This window comes from Pseudopipra pipra, chromosome 2 (assembly GCF_036250125.1).
Source record: "Pseudopipra pipra isolate bDixPip1 chromosome 2, bDixPip1.hap1, whole genome shotgun sequence".
NCBI lineage: Eukaryota > Metazoa > Chordata > Aves > Passeriformes > Pipridae > Pseudopipra > Pseudopipra pipra.
In genome coordinates this window covers 38,829,232-38,850,679 of record NC_087550.1, presented here as the reverse complement: position 1 = coordinate 38,850,679, position 21,448 = coordinate 38,829,232, and the positions used below count along the sequence as shown (strand labels likewise).

The following is a 21,448-nucleotide window of genomic DNA, read 5'->3' as shown; positions in this document are numbered from 1 at the left end:
CACCGGCACCGGGAGCGGGGCGGGGGCGGCGGCTCCTCCTCGGCGGCCCCTGCGGCCGCTCCGTCCCTCGCTCCGGCGGCACCTCCCCATTCCCCTCCCTCGGCCCGCCCGTGTCCGCCCCGCCGGATGGCGGCGGCGGGCGCGGCGGCCGCCCCGGCGCTTTATGCGTGCACCAAGTGCAACCAGCGGTACCCGTTCGAGGAGCTCTCGCAGGGCCAGCAGCTGTGCAAGGTTCGGGGTGGAGCGGCCCGGCCGGGGCTGTTCGGGGCGGCGGGCGGGGGCGGTGCGGGGCCGGCCCGGCCGGGCAGTAACGCGGCTCTTTCCTCCGCAGGAGTGTCGCATCGCCCACCCCATCGTGAAGTGCACCTACTGCCGCTCCGAGTTCCAGCAGGAGAGGTACGGCGGGGTCAGGCGGTGTGCGAGCGAGTTTGCGGGAGCTGGGCCTGTTGGGAGCAGAGAAGACCGAGAGGGGATCTCGTCAATGCACAGCGATATCTGAGAGGCGGGTGTCAGGAGGGTGGTGCCAGACACTTTTCAGTGCTGTCCGGCGGCAGGACAGGGAGCAACGGCCATAAACTAAACCACAAGAAGTTTCATCTCAACACGACGTAGAACTTCTTTACACTAAGGGTGGCACAGCACTGGAACAGGCTGCCCGGGGAGGTCATGGAGTATCCCTCTCTGGAGACATTCAAAACCCACGAGGACACGTTCCTGTGTCACCTGCTCCAGGTGACCCTGCCTTGGCTGGGGGGTTGGACTGGATGATCTCCAGAGGTCCCTTCCAACCCGAACTATTCCATGATTCTGTCCCTTCCAACCCAAACCGTTATGTGGTTCTGTTTGCTGGTAATTGCGTGGGAAAGAATGTTAAGGTTTGTGTGTTTGTTGCCAAATTCACCTTTGTGCCGTTTCATCTTTTTAGCAAAACCAACACAATATGCAAGAAATGTGCCCAAAATGTGAAGCAGTTTGGAACGGTAAGTAGGTTCTCGGTTCTAAGTACTGAAGTTAATTCATTTGTGCTTTAAACTGAAAAAAAAAAAGTTCTCATGCAACTAATCTTCTTATTTTCTTCTGGGAAAAAAAAATAAACCCAGAGATTGCCATTCAGAAAGGTGATGGAAATGTCATTTCTGTCTCTTGATTTCCTCTGTGGGTTACAGTTCCTTTTTTCAGCTTGAAATCCATTGGGGTTATATGTAGCTTAAAGATTAGGAATAATTTCAATGTAGCTACTTGTAGCAAAGCAAAGTTATTTCACCTCACACATGTGAAGTTATTCCCTGTATATTCTCATAAGCACATGCTTGATGACAGGGAGACCGTTAGCCCTCTCTGTCCTTAAGGGGATGTAAATGTGAAAATCGAGTAATGCTGCATACTTTATATTGTGTAAGTCTTAAAAAAAGGCATGTTAATCGTGTTAAGCTATTAAGTAGAAAAGATTTTGAGTATTATCTGCATTCATGTTACTTTGTGGTTTCTCATGTTGAATTTCAGCTTCAGTTCTGCTGGAAAAATGAATTTTTCTGTTATGTGAATACACACATTGTATCTGAGCCACCCTGCAGATACGAGTTTGTAGGAGGTATCAAGATAATCTTGTTGTGGAACAAAAGGGCGTAATTTCTCCAGGCTTGACATAAACCATAATAGATGAAATTCAACTTATTTGAGAAATGTAACAGCTGTTGGTATGTAGTCAGGCACTTTGTGAATATATATGTAAACTGAACAAAGAAATACTTTTCAAAAGCTTAAAGTGTAGCAAAATGAATTGCAGGACAGATCCAACAATGATTTTATCAGTAGTTCGTCTAAAAACAGAACTGCATTGAGGGTAATCAGCCATTTCTAACTGAAAACTGACAGCAATTTCATTTTCCAGCAGCATATTAGTCTAGTTGAGCATATGATATAAAAGTTGATAACCTGACCTGGTGGTATCTGAAGTTGGTTTTTGATTGTTGTTGGTGGTTTTTTGTTTGTTTTGTTTTTTTAAGTTTCCTGCAGAATTGCAGGGATCAGGATACTAATCTTGGAACTGTAGTGTTATTGAATCCCTGAGTGTGAAAGGGAGAGGGATGCCTTCAGAAACTTCCAGTCTAAAAAAATGACTTGATTACTCTTCTTTTAAAGTTTCTGTAAGTAATTTCTCTAGGAATGTAGTAAAGCTGAGAGGAAATGTCATCGTATTTAAAAAAATAAAACAGCAGGTGTAGAGGTGAGTAATCAGATAGTTGTGTGTGTTTCTTTTATTTAGTATGCATCTGGATTTTCATGAAAAGTCCAGACTGGTTTTAACCACTGAAGAAGCATCATTTTAGGGGAAAGGTTTAGTACTGAAGATAGAAATGGTAGGAAAAAAGTTCTTTAAGATAGGTTATATGAAGCCTTAGTAGTTTCAAAGCATCATTTTGTGGTTTGAAATACCTGTCTTCATTACAGAAAATGCAAATGTATTGATTTCAGTTCAACTTATCTTTTTTTCAGCCCAAGCCTTGTCAGTATTGTAACATTATTGCAGCATTTATTGGCACAAAATGTCAGCGTTGCACCAACTCGGAGAAGAAGTACGGCCCACCTCAGACATGTGAGCAGTGCAAACAGCAGTGTGCTTTTGATCGAAAAGAGGAGGGAAGAAGGAAGGTAGGCTTTGTTCCACATTTGTAGTGGCTTAGGCTGACAATAGACAGTGTTTCTGGTTCGTAAGAGAAAGACTAACAGGAATGTATTTAAGTTCTCTAATATTAGATTTAAGTTGCTGAGCTGTGCTTTACAATATTTAAATTAAATTTTGTAACTTGGCAATTGTTATGTGAGGTACTGAGCTAACTTACTTTAAATTAAATCACTTTCTAAAAATAGGCTTAAGTGTAAGCAGACAGTTGTAGCTGGGGAACAGAAATTAAGTGGCTGAACAGTTCCTGATGCTTTGATATTTATTTTATTTTTATTTTCTCAGCCATTGGATCTTATCTATGTCCATAACTTGAATCTGTCTCTTTACCTCTTCTGATTTGCTTGCCTTGCCTTAAAGTACAGCACCAGAGCACCAGACTGCTCTGAGTAGCCCTTTGTGTTCTGTTTTGTTAAATAGCTTTGGTGAGTGCCACTTTCTCATTCCAGAAGGTGCTGAGGAAATGACCTCAAAAGCCTCTTGACTGAACTCAAGGATAATGCTGCTTTTACAGAAGAGTTTACTTGTTACCTGTCAAACGTTGGCTGGACATCTTGTTTCTGCCTACAGTACGATGGGTTGAGAGAAGGTGCATGGTGTCTAAACAAAAAAAGATTTGTCCTTTTAAAAAGTTAGTGTCATTTCTGCGACATAGAGCAAGTCCAATATTTACTAGGACTCTTTGTAGCATAACTTTAAATGACAAACAGAAATGGGGTAAGATTCAGTAGAATCTTTACTAGAAGATAACCTGCAGACATTGGAGGTATAGTAGTGATGTTTCATACCAAAAAGATGTCTGTGTTTTTCCCAAAGATAACAGATGAAACAATTTTTTCTTGCAAATACTGAGCACATCTCTCTAGTGCAAGTGTACTTGGAAATAAACCCCTGTATGAATTATTTCCCAAAAGGTTGATGGAAAGTTGTTGTGCTGGCTCTGCACGCTGTCCTACAAGAGAGTGCTGCAGAAGACGAAAGAACAGAGGAAGAGCCTAGGATCTTCACATTCTAACTCCTCATCCTCATCTCTTACTGAGAAAGACCAGCATCATTCAAAACACCACCACCATCACCACCATCATCATCGCCACAGCAGCAGTCATCATAAGTAAGTATTTCAAAAGTTAAAGTAGCTGTTGGCAGCTCTTCATCTGTGTTCTGTTTGTACTGAGATAAAATCAAAGTTAGTATAAAAAGCTGTTTGAAACATGGTGTCAAAAGCAGTAGCAGAATGTTGCTCTTCCGTGGCCTGTCAAAATCCTTGTATTCTTACTGTTTGAGTGAAGGGAGTTTAGCAAAAAGCAGTTGAGGTTAAAATTGGTAGCAAGTCTAGAAAAAAGCTCACGGAATGGCTACAGAAACAAGTTACTTAGTGGTAGACTGGATTTAGTTTTCTAAGCAGTAACTGCTGTGTGATAACTGCTATTTTACACGCATTTACCATGGGATAAAAGGTGTGTATTTGCAGTAAGCACAGTACAGCTGCTTCATTCAGAATGCCCACCCTGACTTACTTCACCCTGACTGGTTTGTGCACAAATACTCGCAAGTAAATGGAGAAGCAGAAGCAGTACTGTGGGATTATCTTCAGTCTGGGACCAGTTTGTATCTCTTTGCTAGTTTTTATAATCAAATCTTGCTGGAATAGGCAGTTTGTGGGTGGCTGTGATAATGACATAGGGTCATAAGACTGTTAGTTAGTGTCACTCTGATAACCTCTGATGTAGTTTTGTCCCATCTTCTCCATCTTTTCTCAATATGTCATCTGTGGCCATGGCATCAACAGCATACCAACCTTAACCTACATAACCAATTTATTTAGCTGTAAACCCTAGAATTCATTTTTGGTTTTATGGTGCCATAGTAGTAGTCACAATTCTTATTTTCATTGGTAGGCTTATGACAGCATAACTTTAGAACTACTTATTTTTTGTGCTGGACAGTAAATGCTGTGGCTTCAAAGGTAATGACCCTAATCTCAGACACACAGACTTTGCTTCTAAATTCCATGTTTCCAGTGCTTATAGTTTTTCATCTTGACTGAAACTTGCCTAAGTGTGACTTAAAGATAGAAGCAAAATAAACTGGAATCATATTTGGAATGAGGAAAAGGGAAATGCATATACTTTCACTTTAAAAAAGAGAAAAATGTGATTTGGGTTTTTAGGAATTTGAAGATGAAAATTATTCTTGTCATGCAGAGAGTTATTGTACTGTTCCTGTTCTTTCAAATATGCTGAAAATTAAGTTATAGCAAGTTAAATCTAGTTTAATGCATGTGGCAGAGGTATAGTAAGGATTAAATAAAAAAATAGTTAGCTCTTTACTACAAAATAGAGCTTCTGATATACTCAAGAGTTGTAACAGTAAGCATATCTCTATACAGATCACAATGTTCCTGGTTTCCCACCTTTTTTTTTTCTGTAGGCTGCCATGGGTGTATTGCTTCTGGTCCAGTCAATATGACTCTTTTTCCCTGTCCGTTTCAGTTATTGCTAATTTCAGACAATAGAGACAGTGAGGTAGAAATACGGATTCTTTGAACTGTTTCACTCAGTGCTATCTTCTACATTCCTATATCAATGCTCTTCATTGGTTACTTTTGAGATGATTGAAAGCAAATTGTTACACCTGAGAAGTAGTTATTTTCAGGGATCCAAAGCTTAACTTTGCTCTTACGCCACCACATGAGCGCTGCTTCGTGCAATGTTCATATGGCAGTATGGAAATCCCAGGAGTGCTGCTTTAGACTGGCTTGCTGAGTATGAGATTAGCAATACAGAGTTCACAAGAATCAGGAGGTATCAGCAAAAAAGTTTAGCCATCAGTGTTGAAGTGTACCCCTTGTGACTTACAATAGTATAGATATTTAGCCAAGAAATACCTTCATAACATCCTGACATAGTAAAGCATGATCAGGAATACGACAGATAGTATCAATGTCTAGCTGAAAATTCATAAATGTTCACTTCTTTATTAGGAAAAAAAAAAGGTGGGAGGTTTTTTCTCAAGTACAGATACCATTCACATAAACGTAGAAATAATGGCATGTTTGGTCAGTTACCAAGTACATTTCACATATTTCAGAATCAGCAATCTGAGTCCAGAACAAGATCAGGGACTATGGAAACAGAGGTAAATATGATATTATTTATTAATTTTCTTTTCATTTATCTTGCAGTTTTCATTTAAAGAATTTCTTTTTTCTTGCATTTCTGGCTAGTCTCTAGCATTCCAGCTAGGAGCATGAGTTAGTTATTTTATATGTACCAAATGGTGATATTAGAGAGTTACATAGTATGAGGCTTTAGGTTTACATTTTGTTTGATTTCAGCCATAAATCCTCTGCAGCTATTCAGAATGAAACTCCAAAGAAAAAACCCAAACTGGAATCCAAGCCATCAAATGGAGATAGGTAAAGTTATATTTTTGTAAAGCTGAGCCATTTCTACCAAATAAAGCACTGATTTGTGGCCAGTTGCCTTTTTTTTTTTTTTTTGTCTGAAGAATGAGGGAGGTGAAACTGTTGTCTAGCCAGATGGATTATTGGGTGGCATCTGAGTGCTGTCAGTCAATTAAATTACTTTATTAGCAGAAAACTAGCACTGTTTTCCTGCTTTTAAGCTGTTTGGAGCAAAATTAAACAAAGTTTATGTACAAGGCAACAGTTATCAACCAAATGGTATTCCTTGACATCAGTGTTTTATCAATTAGATGGCAGGGTTGAACCTGCTGCTTTAAGCTGACCCAGTATCTAGAGAATTCTTTTGGACCTTAATGTGGGAGACTGAATCTTCATTCTGTCTCTGACCAAATAGTTGGAATAAAAGTGGCTGCTTCAGTCAAAAAGTGTTTGTCCCCCTCAAAGCTAATACTGAATTATATTTCTGCAGGTGTATGTAATGTGTGCCATTAGTAAGGTAATTTGCCAGTTGCATCCATTTCTGTCAGGTACATACTTTTTTTGCATTAGTCCTTAAGGATGTTTGTGGAATTATTAATTATCCAATTTGAAATAAAAAAAAATAAACTGGGTTTTTTTGCTATTGATGTTGTAAGTAACTATTGTCTTTTACTTTTGATAGCTCTATAAATCAGTCTGCAGACAGTGGAGGGACTGACAACTTTGTCCTCATAAGTCAGCTGAAAGAAGAAGTAATGTCACTTAAACGTCTTCTGCAGCAAAGAGATCAGACTATTTTAGAGAAAGATAAAAAGGTAAAAGTTGCACCTGCTTAATAAGAACTTCATAATTTTGTTTTCTATTTTGTAGACTCCTAACAATGTCAAAACAGTGACATAAACCAAAAATCAGATGCAGTTGTTCTGTATAGCAGCTAATCAGATCTTACCATTTAAAGAACAAGTTTGAGACTTCTGTGTCATGAATATATTTTAGCTCTAAGTCAAAGAGGAATTCATCTTGCCGCACTTCAGCCACCCAGAAGTTTGCCTGTTTCTCAAGCTGTATGCCATAGGTGATGGATAAAATGCCAGACAGTGGTTTGCCTGCTTTACATGTTCTAAACTGAGTCATGACAAAAAGCAGTGACCATTCTGAGTTTAGCATAGTTTTTACTTAGTTTTAAACTAAAGCAACTATAACCACAGTAAGTCAATGTCCAAATTTACATTATAATGTATTAATATTAAATTTTTTGTTTTTATAACAGTGATAGCATATGTCCAGTCTTTGTGGTGGTCGGAGACTAAAAGAAAAGCTTGGATTAAATAGATGTCAGTCAACAAAAGTTAAGTGAAATAGTCAGGCCCAAATGGCTGCAGTGAAACTCTTAGAAAAGATTCACCCTTCAAACAGACTAATGACTAACAAGAAAAGAGAAATAACTACAAATGTGCACTTTGCTTTGCGTTTCTTAGTGCTTATTTCTCTGCCATCTGAATAACTAGATGCTTTTAAGACACTGTAACAGTGGCTCTAGAATATCTGTTCAGGATTGAGTAGGTTATGGAATTGTATTAAAAATAAATTTACTATATTTTCAGATAAAATTTTGATTTTCAGGGTGTTGTGGCCTGTCAAAACATTGATGGTTAGGAAAGCCTCCTGAAAGGAAAAGTGCTTCCACTTTTAAACCATAGTTCAGTATCTTCATTTCTACGCTTAGATGTGTTTTGTAAAGGATATTGAACCTATTTTCGTTTATATCACTTGCAGTATACCTAGGGTTGGAAGTACTTGCTATTTCAAGTCTTTAAGTGTTTAATGTGAAAGAGCTGAGCAGTCTGTCATGGGTTCTCTTTACATATTTTCTTCAAAGGACAGACGTTAGGCTCTGATCTGTTTCTTATAAAGCCAGGAGAAGATCTTGAGTCAGTAGGAAATTCAGTTGTCTCTTTTTAGTTTTAATCTATGGGGCAAAGCTAACAAAAAGGATAGGTAAGAAAATGTAACCAGCTTCTGCATAACCACTGCAGTGACTTGTTTTGTGCTGTTCCCAAAGGGAGAGCATCTAATAATTTTAATATCCCCACTGCTAAAACTGTTTATTTGACCTCGGAGTTCTTTGAACTTAAAGACTCCTTCAGGCATGAGTTCCTCACTTTTAAAACATCACTTTCTGCAGCTGCTCCAAGGAGGAGAAAAGCTGAACATACTGTACAATGTTTGCGTAGCTGAAAAATTTACAACAAATGAATGCAGTGCAGATTTTTTTTTTTTTAATGATATAGTAAATTTGGAGACATGTACTGGGTAAAAGCCTGAGCCAGACCTGTGAGAGATTCCTGTTAAGGTTGTGTCTCAAGATTTGTGTAGGGACAGCATTTGAACGGTTTGGAATGCTCCAAAAGGAAAACTTCTGAAATGTATAACGTAGCAACAAAAACAACTCAGTACACCAGCTTTGCAGACAATCCTCATTCATCATTTTTTGTTATGAGTCAGGATGTCAACCATGTCATTATCGGTGCTTATTGTTTGCAGTACTAGCCTTATTTGTCTTTCTGCACAAAATGTTAGTGAGACAACAAAGCATTACCATGGAGCCCTGAGACTTGATTATTAGGAAAAGATTACAGTTTGCTGAATGTTCACAGGTAGTGTGTTTGCTCATCTGGTTGCATACTTTGCTGTGGTGCAACACTACCACTAGGTTTTTTTGATATGTAGTGTGTGGTGTGTGGCTTTGCATTGGATCCCCTGCAATTTACAACAGCCATAAAGTGCATACCTAGAGCAGCAGTCTGGGTACAGGGAGCTATAATATACCATTCTATCAACATACCTGCACTTGACCATTTGATTGACAGTTCTTTTGAATACCTTGTTTCACTATGTGTGGTTTGACAGGTACTGAGGTTGGTAATAGCAGTCTCAGGGCATTAGTTCAGGAGTGCATACTCTGGTTTGTTATGGCATGCATCTTTGCTAGCAGAGAGGCTTCATTTCCTGATAAATCCAAATTGACCAGAGAGGTTCAGAAGAGCCCTGTGAGTTGGGATGCTTTGAAGAACTAAACTTTTTAAAGAAGTGATTCCTGAAACTTCTAAGTCCATATACAGCAAACTGTTAGTAGTTCACCCAGCTGCACGTGCTTCCAGAAGAAGCATTCAGCACTTGGATAGAAGCATATATCACACTTTAGAAACACATGCCTCAGTGTATGTCACCTGAATCTCTGTCTCTCTCAGCAGAGACGCAGTGGCAGCCGTACTACACCGTACACAAAAGTTAAGTTGAAATTACATGTTTCCAATAATGCAGTTTAATTCATTGTTATGGATCGAGAAGCAGTGAAACTTGGGAATGTAAACTTCTGTCTAGGACAAATTGTAGCATAAAACGACACAAAAGAATCCTTTATACTGCCTTTGTATGGAAGATTTTTCGTATGTTACCATACCATATAATGAGAGATGTAACTGAAGATTTTGCTGAGGTTTAGCCTTCTTTATACAAAATCTTGAGCAAATAGCATGGTTACATAAGTACAGTTGTTTTCTTCATTTAAAATATATATAGATACTTTTCAAAGTGCTTCTGAAGTGTTGAGCTGTTAATACTGCAATAATAAATAAATACAGTGTTTCCTGAGATTCCTGAGGCTTCCATAAATATTTCACAGACTGATTAGAAGCCATGTACTGTAGCAGTTCAAGGAATCTTCATAGCATTTGTGTTTTCAGTTGACAGAACTGAAGGCAGACTTCCAGTACCAAGAGTCTAACTTGAGGACAAAGATGAACAGTATGGAGAAAGCTCACAAGGAAACTGTGGAACAGTTGCAGGTGAGTAACTGCTTATCAATACTTGAGAAATACTTCATGTGGAGTTATGTATTCAAGCTGTTCAGTCAGCTTGTTCACTTGGCATTTTTCACTACAATACAGTAGTTCCAAGTACTTGAGTGGTCGTTGCCATGTTTAACTTTGGATGCATTGTACAGCAGTTCTGCAGTCAACAGACAATGTCCATATGAATTAAACTCACTCTAGGAATCTCTTTTTCACTTCAAGAGGTAAAGGCTTTCTCGAAGGTTATGTTATTTTTTTCTCTGACAATTTATCAGTTGTTGTTGGGCTATGGATCCAAATTAAGGGCTCAGCATTAACACATGGACAGTTAGATATCTGTTGGTAGAGCATACTTTACCAAGAAGAAAGTCTGAATTAGTTGCCTGATAAATCACTGACTTGATGCAATACTGGATATACTAAATTTTGCAGTACAGAAAATGTAGTTACTTTTTCTGTTAAAGATGGAATATGCATATCAAAAAACATATACAGATCTTTGGAGAGTGATCATTACCTTTTTTGAATATTCTCAACATGTACATTTTGAGAATTTGTTCATAAATGCAATAGAAAATCAGTACATGACACTACTATAGGAAATGTTTCAGTAATTCATACTTTTTTTGTCTGTATTGCAGGCCAAAAACAGAGAACTGCTCAAACAGGTTGCAGCATTGTCAAAGGGTAAAAAGTTTGATAAAAGTGGAAGTATCCTCACATCTCCTTGAGGAACTGGTTATTCGTGGGGTTTGCTGCTCAATGTACATTTGAGTAATTCTGTGAAGCCCTTAAAATCCTGTGTAGTGGAAAAAATATTTTTGCACACCAGATTAGTTGGCATGTTTCCTACATGTTTTTATAATTAATATGCAGCTTTTTTTAGTTCCTGTTCAGATGAAATACTTCAACTGGATTGAAGAATGTTTTTATTTTTTTGATATTGGAAACTTTCTGCCAGCAATAGTATTAAACAATTGCATAGAGAACATTGCAGTGCTTTCTCTAAAAGGACAACATGCAATAACAAACTAGGTGTACTTTTTACAAAGTAGCAACTGAGTCTTTTAAACTACACTGATGTCAGCCAAACGTTTATGAATCTGCAGTGACACTGAACACTGGTTTCTGGCAACTGTTCTTTTACTTTGTATCAAAATATAAATTTAGAATGGAAATCATGGTGCTCTCAAACTCAAAAGAGGCATATATGTATGTGTAAATACGACTGTAATGGTTATATTCTTAGTTATAACAAGTAATTAGTGTTTTACATTCTTGTGATAGGGATTGACAGAAAGATTATCTATTGTACAGTAACAGAGGCAGTGTGGTTTTTGTAAGATTTACTGTAGATTTTTCTTGCAAGTGCCTTTCTCCAACTGTTTATTTATAGGAATGTTGGTATTTTGTACATAAGGTTTTTATGTTTTAAAATCATGTTTAATAAATGTTTTATGTAAATATAAATGTGTGTACAGAGGAATCTGAAACAAAGATCAAAGTGGCTAGTGCAGTGCTCAAAGCAGCATTAAGAGCTAGCTAGCTAATTGATGGACAGTGAATTTGGCTTTAGATAACTGTTGTAGCTTGTGTCTGTGAGGTGTAGAATTTTGTTAGTGCTGCTCATGCCGAACATTTCCTGAACAAAAAAAAACCAATTTCTTTTTTTTCCACACTGGAATTTTGTGTTTTGTTTATAAATTTTCCCCATTTGGCACAGCACCAATTTTAATTCCACAGCAGGCATTGTACTCCCAATGTTACATCCTTAACTAGGAATATACACTCAAAGTTTTAAAAACGTTTATTTCCCATTGTTGTCTGAGTTAATGTACTTAGTTGTAACTTATGGTGATTCTCCTTAATAAATTGCAAGGTTCACATCTGCCAGTAAAGATACACAATGAGAAAAGAGTAGCCAAAACCAGTGGCCTTTAAATTAATTGAGTGGATGTAGCGTCAAAGGGTGGGTTATTCTAATGTTTTGGGTGGATTTTGATTCTAAATTATATCAATTGAAATTTAGCTCTGCTCCCAGCGGACATTAGTCATATTCAGAAATTTCTATTAAACAATAATTTAGTATACCCCAAGGTCTCTGTTCAGGAAGGTAAGTTATGAATCAGCATAAAGGGAAGTAGACTTACGTGGGTGAAGGTTTAGGTCAGCTCTGGGTACTGGCTGGTAACAGGGTAGCTGTTGATATTTCAGTAAGCTTAATTGTGTAAAAGCAGCTACACATTTTTAATTAAAGAACTAAAATCTATAGTCCTTTGGCTTTTCATCCAGGTACTGAACTATGAACACCTTTTCAATAGCTTAAATGAGTTCCAGCAGTGACAGACTACTGAAAAATATGAAAAACTCAAGCTACCTTGTTTCATATGGTATATGTGTATTTTTATACCCTAAAATCAACTTTGTATGTTTATAAATGCTCTTCTTTGAACTTACTGAACTAGGGTAGAGAATGCTACTATTCTTTGGGGTTGTTATTAATTTTTTAAATATACAAATTTATGACTTTTATTAATTCAGAATTAGTATTTGGGTCATTTTTTTCCAGTTAAGTGGTGACCCAGGTTTGATGAAATTGGTTTTAAAATACAAAAATGCATAGCAAAATGAAATGTTCGAATTAAGGTTACTTAATGATATCAGTTCAAGCTGCAGTCAGGACATTTTAAATAAACAAGCTGAAGTTCTGTATTAGAAGTAATCGACTTCATAAATCTCAGAAAAATTTTAGGGAGCTTCACAGTGTTTAGTTCTTATTAAATACCTGTGGGTATTCTTCCATAATCTAATTTTTAGCATTAATTTTTTAAAGTTGTTAACTAGCCAACTGAATCCTGGTCCTGAGAATCATGTCCTGGAGCTGTAGATTACTGACATAATAAACAGATGTTCTTGAAACGTGGATCTGCAAGGAGATTGTTGTACTGTATTGTGCTTTTTAGCCTGTTTCCAGATGTTGATTAGCATTGACCAGTAATGGCCATTTTGGGTCAGGTTATTTATGTATTTTAAGCCTGTGAATATTGCGGCCCCCTTTTAGATAGTATGTCTAAATACTTGTTCTGCAGTGAAGCTATTCAGCTGTCCACATGTATAGACTATTGAAATACTGTACTGGCACACATCTGACCGTTGACATTTTGTACCTTTTCTAAATCCAATGTTTCACAATAAAATCTTGTCAAAACATTGATCTCTCCCTTTAAAATTATTCATAAATCCATATTTTGTGTTAATCTTTCATGCTATGTCACTCACTAAAAGTCTGTGGCCAAAAAAGGGGCAGAATTTAATATTTAGGTTTCTGTGAAGATTAGACACCTTGGGTTGTCTACAACTTGTAACAAATTAGGCTTCGGATTACTTTGTCTCATGAAAATATTTTTGTTTTCTACAACAGAATTATATATAATACATAGAAATATTTTCTTATAGAGAAGAAGAAAAAAACGTGAAGGTTTGACTGAAATGCCTTCAACAAGCTTTTTGCATACTGATTAGCATCAGCATTTGTGTTTAAAAGTACCTGAATTTCAGTCTTATTCTGTTAACTATAAAGTTGTTCTTCCTTTACATTCGTTGTACGAGTTGGATGATTCTGAGATTTGAAACGACATTTATAATTTCTTTGTGTGTTCCCTTTCTTGTGTCAGGAGGAGTTAGGTGCCCACAGCAACACCCTGCTGGCTGTCAGTCACAGTGGCTTCTAGTGCAGCACAAATTGTGCTGCAATTTGTAGGTCTCATTTTAAATTTTCCTCAACGATCAATCTTCATCTTTCCACAAGCCAGAAGAATACTTCTCATTCAGGAATTAAAGTTCAAAGTAAAAAATAATTTAAAAAAAAAATCCCCTTACCCCATACCAATAAGACAGTAAGATTCTGTATCTATTTGGTCTAGAAAGGGGGAATCTTTGTTTCAAATTGTCTTGAAACAGTTATTATTTTATAGTAGTTATAGTAATGAACAATATGCTAGTCTAATATTGGATTGTTCTTAGCCTCATTTTAATGCAAACTTGCAACAGCAACTTTGAAGCCACTTATTTCTAAAGCTGAGTGCAAGTCAAAACCATGTGTGGTACCTAGTTTAGGCATGGCTTTCATGTGACACATGCAAATGTGTGTAACTGGCCATGCAACTGACTGAATCCTGAAAAGAGGTTTGCATCATTTGAAGCAAATTTCTTTAAAGAAAATTTACATTTACATAACTTGTGTGTAGGCATTCAGGCAGTTCTTAATGGTCTTCAGTAGCTTCAAAAGCTTTGAATCCAACACCGATTTTTTTGAAAACAGTGATGTTTATGATGACAAACTATAATCTTTAACTTTTTGAAATAGAGTAAAACCTGTTCATTTGTTTTTATTCCTTCAAATGAGTTACTAAACATTGATACTGCAATAGAAGATACATTTTCTCCTATATTATGTGCAATTGCTCTAGCTGTCCTCGTGGAAGAGGTACTGATATGTGGAATTACTTCTGTTGAATCCCACAGAAGAAGTAGGGGCTATCAGACAAGGGGATTTTAGAGGTGGAAGGAGGAGATGTTTGTGGTGCTCCTTGGGAAAGAAGGAGGGTAATGGAGATGACAGGGCTAATGGGGAACAGAGACCTCTGAGATACCATGTTACTTGTTGTGTGATGTACTGAATCACACGGTTGGGGTTTTTTTAAAGTTACGTATTTTTCATGTGTGTGAAATGCAACATTGCTTAAGGGAGTCTTTTGTTTTGCTTTGTTTTTTTTTTTTTAAATGATACTAAGAGTCTAAATTTGAGAAATGAACAGAATAAACTGTTTAATTAAATATGACTTCAGCAGGTATTAGAATTTGCAGGCCAAGTTGATTTTTACCTCCAGATGTAACCCCCTCCCATTTTTTCAGTACCTTAGAGCAATTTATTTTGAGCTGAGTACTGAAAACCTTAAGATGTTTTCCTTTATTTAATCAACAGGTGTGTTTTGCTTTATTTCAATTAAAGGTGTAGGGCATTCACAATTTATCCTTCATCAGGTGCATCAATGCATCTCTTCAGTTTTATTTTTAGATGCTCCCTGGGAAACTTTTTACAACCTTCCAAAAAGCAGAAGAGCTGTAAAGCTGTATTTGCTAGAATAACTTAAATCACTGCTGAAAGGCAAACAATTATAATCAATCTGACTCCACTGAAGCAGTCTAGTAGTGCTCATACAACCTGTTGCATTTCTATAGTTGCAGAACATGTTATGAGACGCAACCAGGAACAGTAACTTCAAACATTCCTTCAGGATCTACAAGAATTTGCTTGTTGGTCACTTACCTGACTCAGGGTGCAGCATTCATTAAAGTTATCATAGGCAAAAAACCTTTCTCATACAACCATGAAGTGGTCTAAGCTGGAAAAGACCTTTAAGATCATTGAGTCCAGTTGTTAACCCAGCACTGCCAAGTCCACCACTAAACCACGTCCCTGAGTGCCCTATCTACGCATTTTTTGAATACTTTCAGGGACAGCAATTCCAACGCTTCCCTGGGCAGCCTGTTCCAATGCTTGTCAAGACTCTCCATGAGGAAATGTTTCCTAACATCCAATATAAACCTCCCCTGGTGCAATTTGAGGCCGTTTCCTCTCATCCTATTGCTTGTTATTTGGCAGAAGAGGCTGACCTCCACTTGGCTACAACCTTCTTTCAGGTAGTTGTAGAAAGTAATATTGCTTCCCCGATCCTCCTTTTCTCCAGGCTAAACATCTCCAGCTCCCTCAGCCGCTCCTCATAATGTTCCAAACCCTCCAACAGCTCCATTGCCCTTCCATGTTACAGTGTCTCAATGCCTTTCCTGAAGTGAGGGATCCAAAACTGGATACAGGATTTGAGACAGGGCCTTGCCAGTGCCAAGTACAGAAGGGCAATCACAGCCCTGGTCCTGCTGGCCACACTGTTGCTGATACAGACCAGAATGCCACTGGCCTTCTTAGCTACCTGGGCACACTGCTAGCTCATGTTCAGCTGCTGTTGACCAGCACCCCCAGGTCCTTTTCTGCTGTGACACAAGTGCAGGATCTGGTACTTGACCTTGTTGCACCTCATACAATTGGCCTCAGCCCATCAATCCAGCCTTCCTGCTCTCCAACACTCCCACCCAACTTAGTGTCATCTGCAAATTGACTGAAGGTGCACTCGATCCCCTCTCCTAGGTCATGAATAAAGATATTAAACAGAACTGACCCCAGTACTGAGCCCTGGGGAACAGCCCTCGTGAACAGCTGCCAACTGGATGTGACTCCGTTCACCACCACTCTGTGGACATGACCCAGCAAAGAGGGCACCTGTCCACACCATGAACAGCTAGTTTTACCAGGTGAATGCTGTGGAAAACAGTGTCAAAGACTTTACTAAAGTCCAGGTAGACAACATCCACAGCTTTTCCCTCATCTACTAAATGGGTCATGTTGTCATAGAAGGAGATCAGGTTGGTCAAGTAGAACCTGCCTTTCATAAACCCGTGCTGGCTGGGCCTGGTCCCCTCGTTGTCCAGCATGTGCCATCTGATAAGACACAGAATGATCTGCTCTATGACCTTCTCCATCACTGAGGTAAATTTCATGATCACTGTGCTCAAGACAGCCTCCAAATGTCTTATAACATCTGCAAGAGTGGAGTGAGCACTCAATACCTCCTATTACTTGAATGGCATGTTGCTATTTTGCATAAAAAACAAATTACTGTGCAAGGTGAATTTGAAACCTAATTTCTGCATTCTTTGGTTGAAGATAGTTCAGTCTTTCTCCAATGATAAATATGGTCCAGTTTTTAGGGTGTGATTAGTAGTCTACAGTGCTTTTTTTCCTCTTATTTTGCCTTAAAGGTAGTGACATGTAAAGATTCTTTGGATCATGTTTACCGAAACAGATGGAATGCACCTTTTCCCTTCCCGAATGCTAAATACAGTAAGAGAAAATAGAGCTAAATAGGATGGCTGCCTACATAAGGCTAGCCACTAGATGCTGCTTAAACCCCACTGTATATGGTTGTGTGTGCTTTCTGTGCACCAGCCAGCACCCACAGTGGATAGCTGTTCCTGTTCAAATGCAACACTGATGCTAAAATGACAATGTCCTAAATACTGAAATATAGTACTTTGTAATATATTTTAAAAAATTGGAAATTTATTTTGGAAAATTTGACATAGGATCATAGAATCATAGGATGGTCTGGGTTGGAAGCTCATCTACTTCCAACCCCCCCCAGTGGTATTAAGCATATTTAATATAGTAAATATAGAAAAAAATGGAACTGTATTGTGTTTTCTCTGATTGCTTTAGCTTAAGAAAGAAAAATCTCCATTTTACAAGTCAGGAGGCTGATCCATGAAACAGTGCAGCTTAAATGCTGCCACACAAAACACAATGGTAGAATTCAAAGCAGAATCCAGGACTCCCCAGGCAGTGTGGAGACTGACTATCTTTTCCCTTTGAAGAGAGTTGCTATGAATAAGTTAAAGTTTTATTCGGTCACCATAGATGTGTAGTGAATCTGTACCATTAGTTGGCTGACTTTTCACCTGTACCTTAGAAACAATTATTAGATGTAACTGATTTCTTCATAGTATAGAAAACAATACAAAGGTGAGATTATACTTTTGACTTGGAACAATAAGGCTTAAATCGTGTTGTGTATTGTATTTATATATTCTATAATTATATATTCTATAAGCAATCTTAAAGAGAAAGACACAGGGAACTATAGGCCAGTCAGCTCCTTAGTACAAGAGAGTCGTGGACATACTGGATGGAGTCCAATGGAGTGGCGCAAGGATCATGAAGGGACTGGAACATCTCTCCTGTGTGGGAAGTCTGAGAGAGCTGGGACTGTTTAGCTGGGAGAAGAGAATGCTTGGAGGGATCTCACCAATATAAATACGTGAAAGGAGGTGCATAGAGGACAGATCCAGGCTCTTTTCAGTGGTGTTCACTGCCAGAACCAGGGTCAATAGGCACAAACCGAAACACAGGGGGTTTCCTCTAATCACCAGGAAACACTTTTTCTACTCTAAGGATGACTGTGCACTGGCACAGGTTGCCTAGGTTGGTAGTAGAGACTCCATCCTTGGAGGTAATCAAAAGGCCAAAGGACATAGTTCTGGGCAACTGGCTCCAGGTGGCCATGCATGAGCAATGGGGATTGCACCAGATGACCTACAGAAGCCACTTCTAACCTCAGGTGTCCTGTAACTCTAAAACCTAAACAAGGCAATAATTTTTTTTTTCTTCATCTATTAAAATGCAGTATTTTGTTACGACAAAGTAGATAAGCAATGTTTTGATGTGTTCAGGTTTTCCCTCGCTGTGAGGGGGTTCATTTGAATGGAACTGAAAAAAAACCCCACAACATTTTTTATAATAGCAATTCGCCTGTTAGGCAATGTGCTGCTTTAGGGAAACACTTCAGACTGTGTGAATGATTGTTACATAAGCACCAAGATAGTTTAGTGAGCTTGTAAAATAAATAATTTTGCATGAAGAAGCATTTCTAAAAGCTGGTTTTGGTAGCAAATTTCAAGTAAGCAGAGCAGGGAGTAAGCAGGAGTAACTTCCCATCTATTTCTTTCCTATTAATCTGTTGCCAGCATGATATAATTCTTATACTATGCACAATCAGAAACAAGTCTGTTTGAAAATAGCAAAGTTCCCAAGAGTACTTATCTTGCTGGCCAAATCTTTAAAGCCCTTTTGCATTATTTTGTTTTATGTTTAGTGACAGCATTCTAACTAAGTTTGGTCTGAAGTGTGTAGGACATCAAGAACATTTGTAGTGTTGTGTTCTCCCTTTATTCATAGATATGTCTTCCCTTTTATTAAATAGCTATGGTTGAAGTACATTTTTATATCACATTCAGTATGTATCCCATTTTCAGTAAAGGCCCAAGCACTGTACTTTTAAAACAACTTCTGTTTTCTTAAAAGAGGTTTTGGATGTGTATCAAAACTGTTAAGTCAAGAGTCAGAAAAGCAGTATTTTGAAACTGTTGGGATTTATTAAGTATTTATGTACAATATTTATATAATATGTATTTTTAGTTTATGAATTCAGTTAAAAAACCAAACTCAAAGTACAATGTGGTTCTCACGTCTTTCCTTGTGTCAGGACAATAGAGTCCTGCTGTTGAATAAGGAATATAATTTCCCCTATATTTTGTTGCTGTCATGTGGACATATGCATTTTTTTGTCTGAAAAGTATCCTTGCAACAACTCACAGAACATTGTTCCTGAGGCATACAGGAGTCAGATGGCATCTTAATCCATTCATAATGCTGTCATAATTAACGTTTTAGGTTGAGTAAACTAGGTGATGGGGGGGGAAAAAAAAGATGAGTAATTGAGAAACTTTTGAAAAGCAAAAAACAGGAATTTTATAGTGACTCAGAGTGCACTCATAAACTTGGTTCTACTGTCAAGATTGGTATCAGGCTGATAAACATGCTTTATCAAAAAATGAGTATGTTTTACAAAACAGCAAAAAAATGTGCTTTTCATTCTTGGACTATAATTAGGAATACAGATATTGATATATTATTTACCAAAATAGCATTGGAGCTTATAAAACTAGTAATTTATGTAGTCTAAAAATATCTCTGCTACTTGGTAGAACATGAAAGAATTTTTTTTTGTTAGTTTATGGAAAACAACCTCTTGACAGATAGGTTTTCTTTTTAACCCCATTGGAAGCTTTCTGTAGCCTAAGTTCTGTTTCTTAAATCTTACTAACTTTGTAATCTTAGTTGTATTTTCTGGCAAAAATCACTCAATTTTATCACAACTTCCATGATGGTTCTTTCTTTCTTAATACACTTATTGGCTTAGAATTTAAAGGCTGTGACTCTGCCCTCAAGGATAAGTGTATTCAGAGATTGTCCTAACATTTTTATTCAATTAAACTACTGTGTTGCTAATTAGCATCATTGACTTTTCCTCTTTGTGGTAAGATTTGTTCTTACAGGCGTCAATTGGTTAGTCATTGTGCATCTGAAAAATAATGAAAAAAAAGGACCATCAGCTTCTTAATGTAAATACACTTCCACCTGTTGTTCTAGAGCTATTTTTTACCAACAGTAAAATGCCCAGTTTTGGGTGCTGGAGCTAGTGAAAATGCTCTTCTGTCCCTTCCTGGAGTGACTCTACTCTCCAATTCATTCCACGCACTGGAATGGCTGAGGTCCAGCCCACGTCCACCTACAGTCATTCTCCAAGAGGCCAGCAGGGGTTGTGCACATCAAGCCACCACATTTTACTTCACAGTGGAGTATAGGTCTTAATGGTTGACAGTACTGCAAAGTCTAGAAAATTTGAAATACTGCATCGATAAGAGCTCTGTTTTCTTAAGCATGGGAGAGGGAGTTAGAATTGCTGGGTACTTATCCTGGTGAGGATTTTCTCTCTCAGTCCCTTTGAAAGGGCGTTAAAAGGCATACTGTCAACCTAACAGCAACCTTTACTGATAGTCAGTCTGAAGATGGAAACTTTGAGGAAGCAAATACATGAGCCTCATTGGAGAAGGAAGAGGCAATGAACATGGTAGACCCCTGAGGGTGAGAGCAGAACTTGTTCAAATTACGCCTTTGTTACCTTGTTTAAGATCAAGTTGAGATGTTTTCAGTGACCAGTTCCACCAGAATAGACTAAACATCTCTAGCACGTTCTTAGGGCCATTCACACTGCCTACAAGGATAGTCAGTCTAGGTTTCCTGTCAAGTCATGAGTGGACAATTTAGAGTAAAAAAATGAACACTCATTTTTGTCCTCTCGATGAGCCTATTTTGCATCATTGTATATGGGTCTTAACTTCCTAACAGAGGAAGTATGAATGCTCTTGGCAAAAGAGGCCTCAGTTTGACTTATTTCTTGGAGCTTTGCTGCACGTGCAAATTCTGGCCAGGGTGTACTAATGTGTATTACCTCCTGTATTCAAGCAGGAAATCCTTGCTTCTTTTCTTTTTTCCAGTCTTTCAAAATGCAATTGCACTCGTTGATGCAATTTCAAGGCTTAAAGGCAGAATTCTATGCCCTGCTGACCCTGCAATAAGGTTGCTGAACAGACATTAGAAGGGAAAAAAATAAAGAAGAAAGTAATGAGTAGCTCTAATTTATATAAATTATACATATAATTTATATAAAACATAATTATGTATCATGTACTATAATATACAATATGATTTATTGTATAGTATTATTATTATGTATAACATAAATATATTTTTATATCTATATAAAATGCCTGGTTACCTGTCTTTTCTCTCACCTAGTGCAAAGCTGATGGGATTAGTAGCGTGAATCCTAGTCATGCATTCTATCCTTTTATAGACTTGTTTTCTCTTAAAATCAGGGTGTCTCTTTCCAGTTAGCCCACCTCAAGTCAGTTGGTAGACATCAGTAGGATCATTCTTTGGTTTGAAATCTAAATGGGTGGAATAGGGAGTGGTTTGTGGTTTGGTTTTGA

General features: G+C 38.0%; 1 protein-coding gene across 6 annotated transcripts in view; it reads left to right on the top strand.

Moving 5' to 3' along the window:
* Positions 1-96: 96 nt before the first annotated feature.
* The window catches only part of FAM76B (family with sequence similarity 76 member B), a 31,763-nt gene continuing 10,411 nt past the window's right edge, over positions 97-21,448 (top strand). For 2 of the 6 annotated variants that reach the window (XM_064645130.1, XM_064645125.1), the window contains exons 1-9: positions 97-231; positions 332-396; positions 926-980; positions 2,497-2,652; positions 3,598-3,794; positions 5,774-5,821; positions 6,021-6,101; positions 6,772-6,904; positions 9,836-9,937. In XM_064645130.1, the coding sequence (XP_064501200.1) occupies positions 127-231; positions 332-396; positions 926-980; positions 2,497-2,652; positions 3,598-3,794; positions 5,774-5,821; positions 6,021-6,101; positions 6,772-6,904; positions 9,836-9,937 (942 nt within the window). In that variant the 5' untranslated portion in view covers positions 97-126. Of the gene's footprint in view, positions 232-331; positions 397-925; positions 981-2,496; positions 2,653-3,597; positions 3,795-5,773; positions 5,822-6,020; positions 6,102-6,771; positions 6,905-9,835; positions 9,938-10,584; positions 13,154-21,448 lie in introns of those variants that run through there. The other 4 variants (XM_064645128.1, XM_064645126.1, XM_064645127.1 and 1 more) reach the window with 4 other exon arrangements.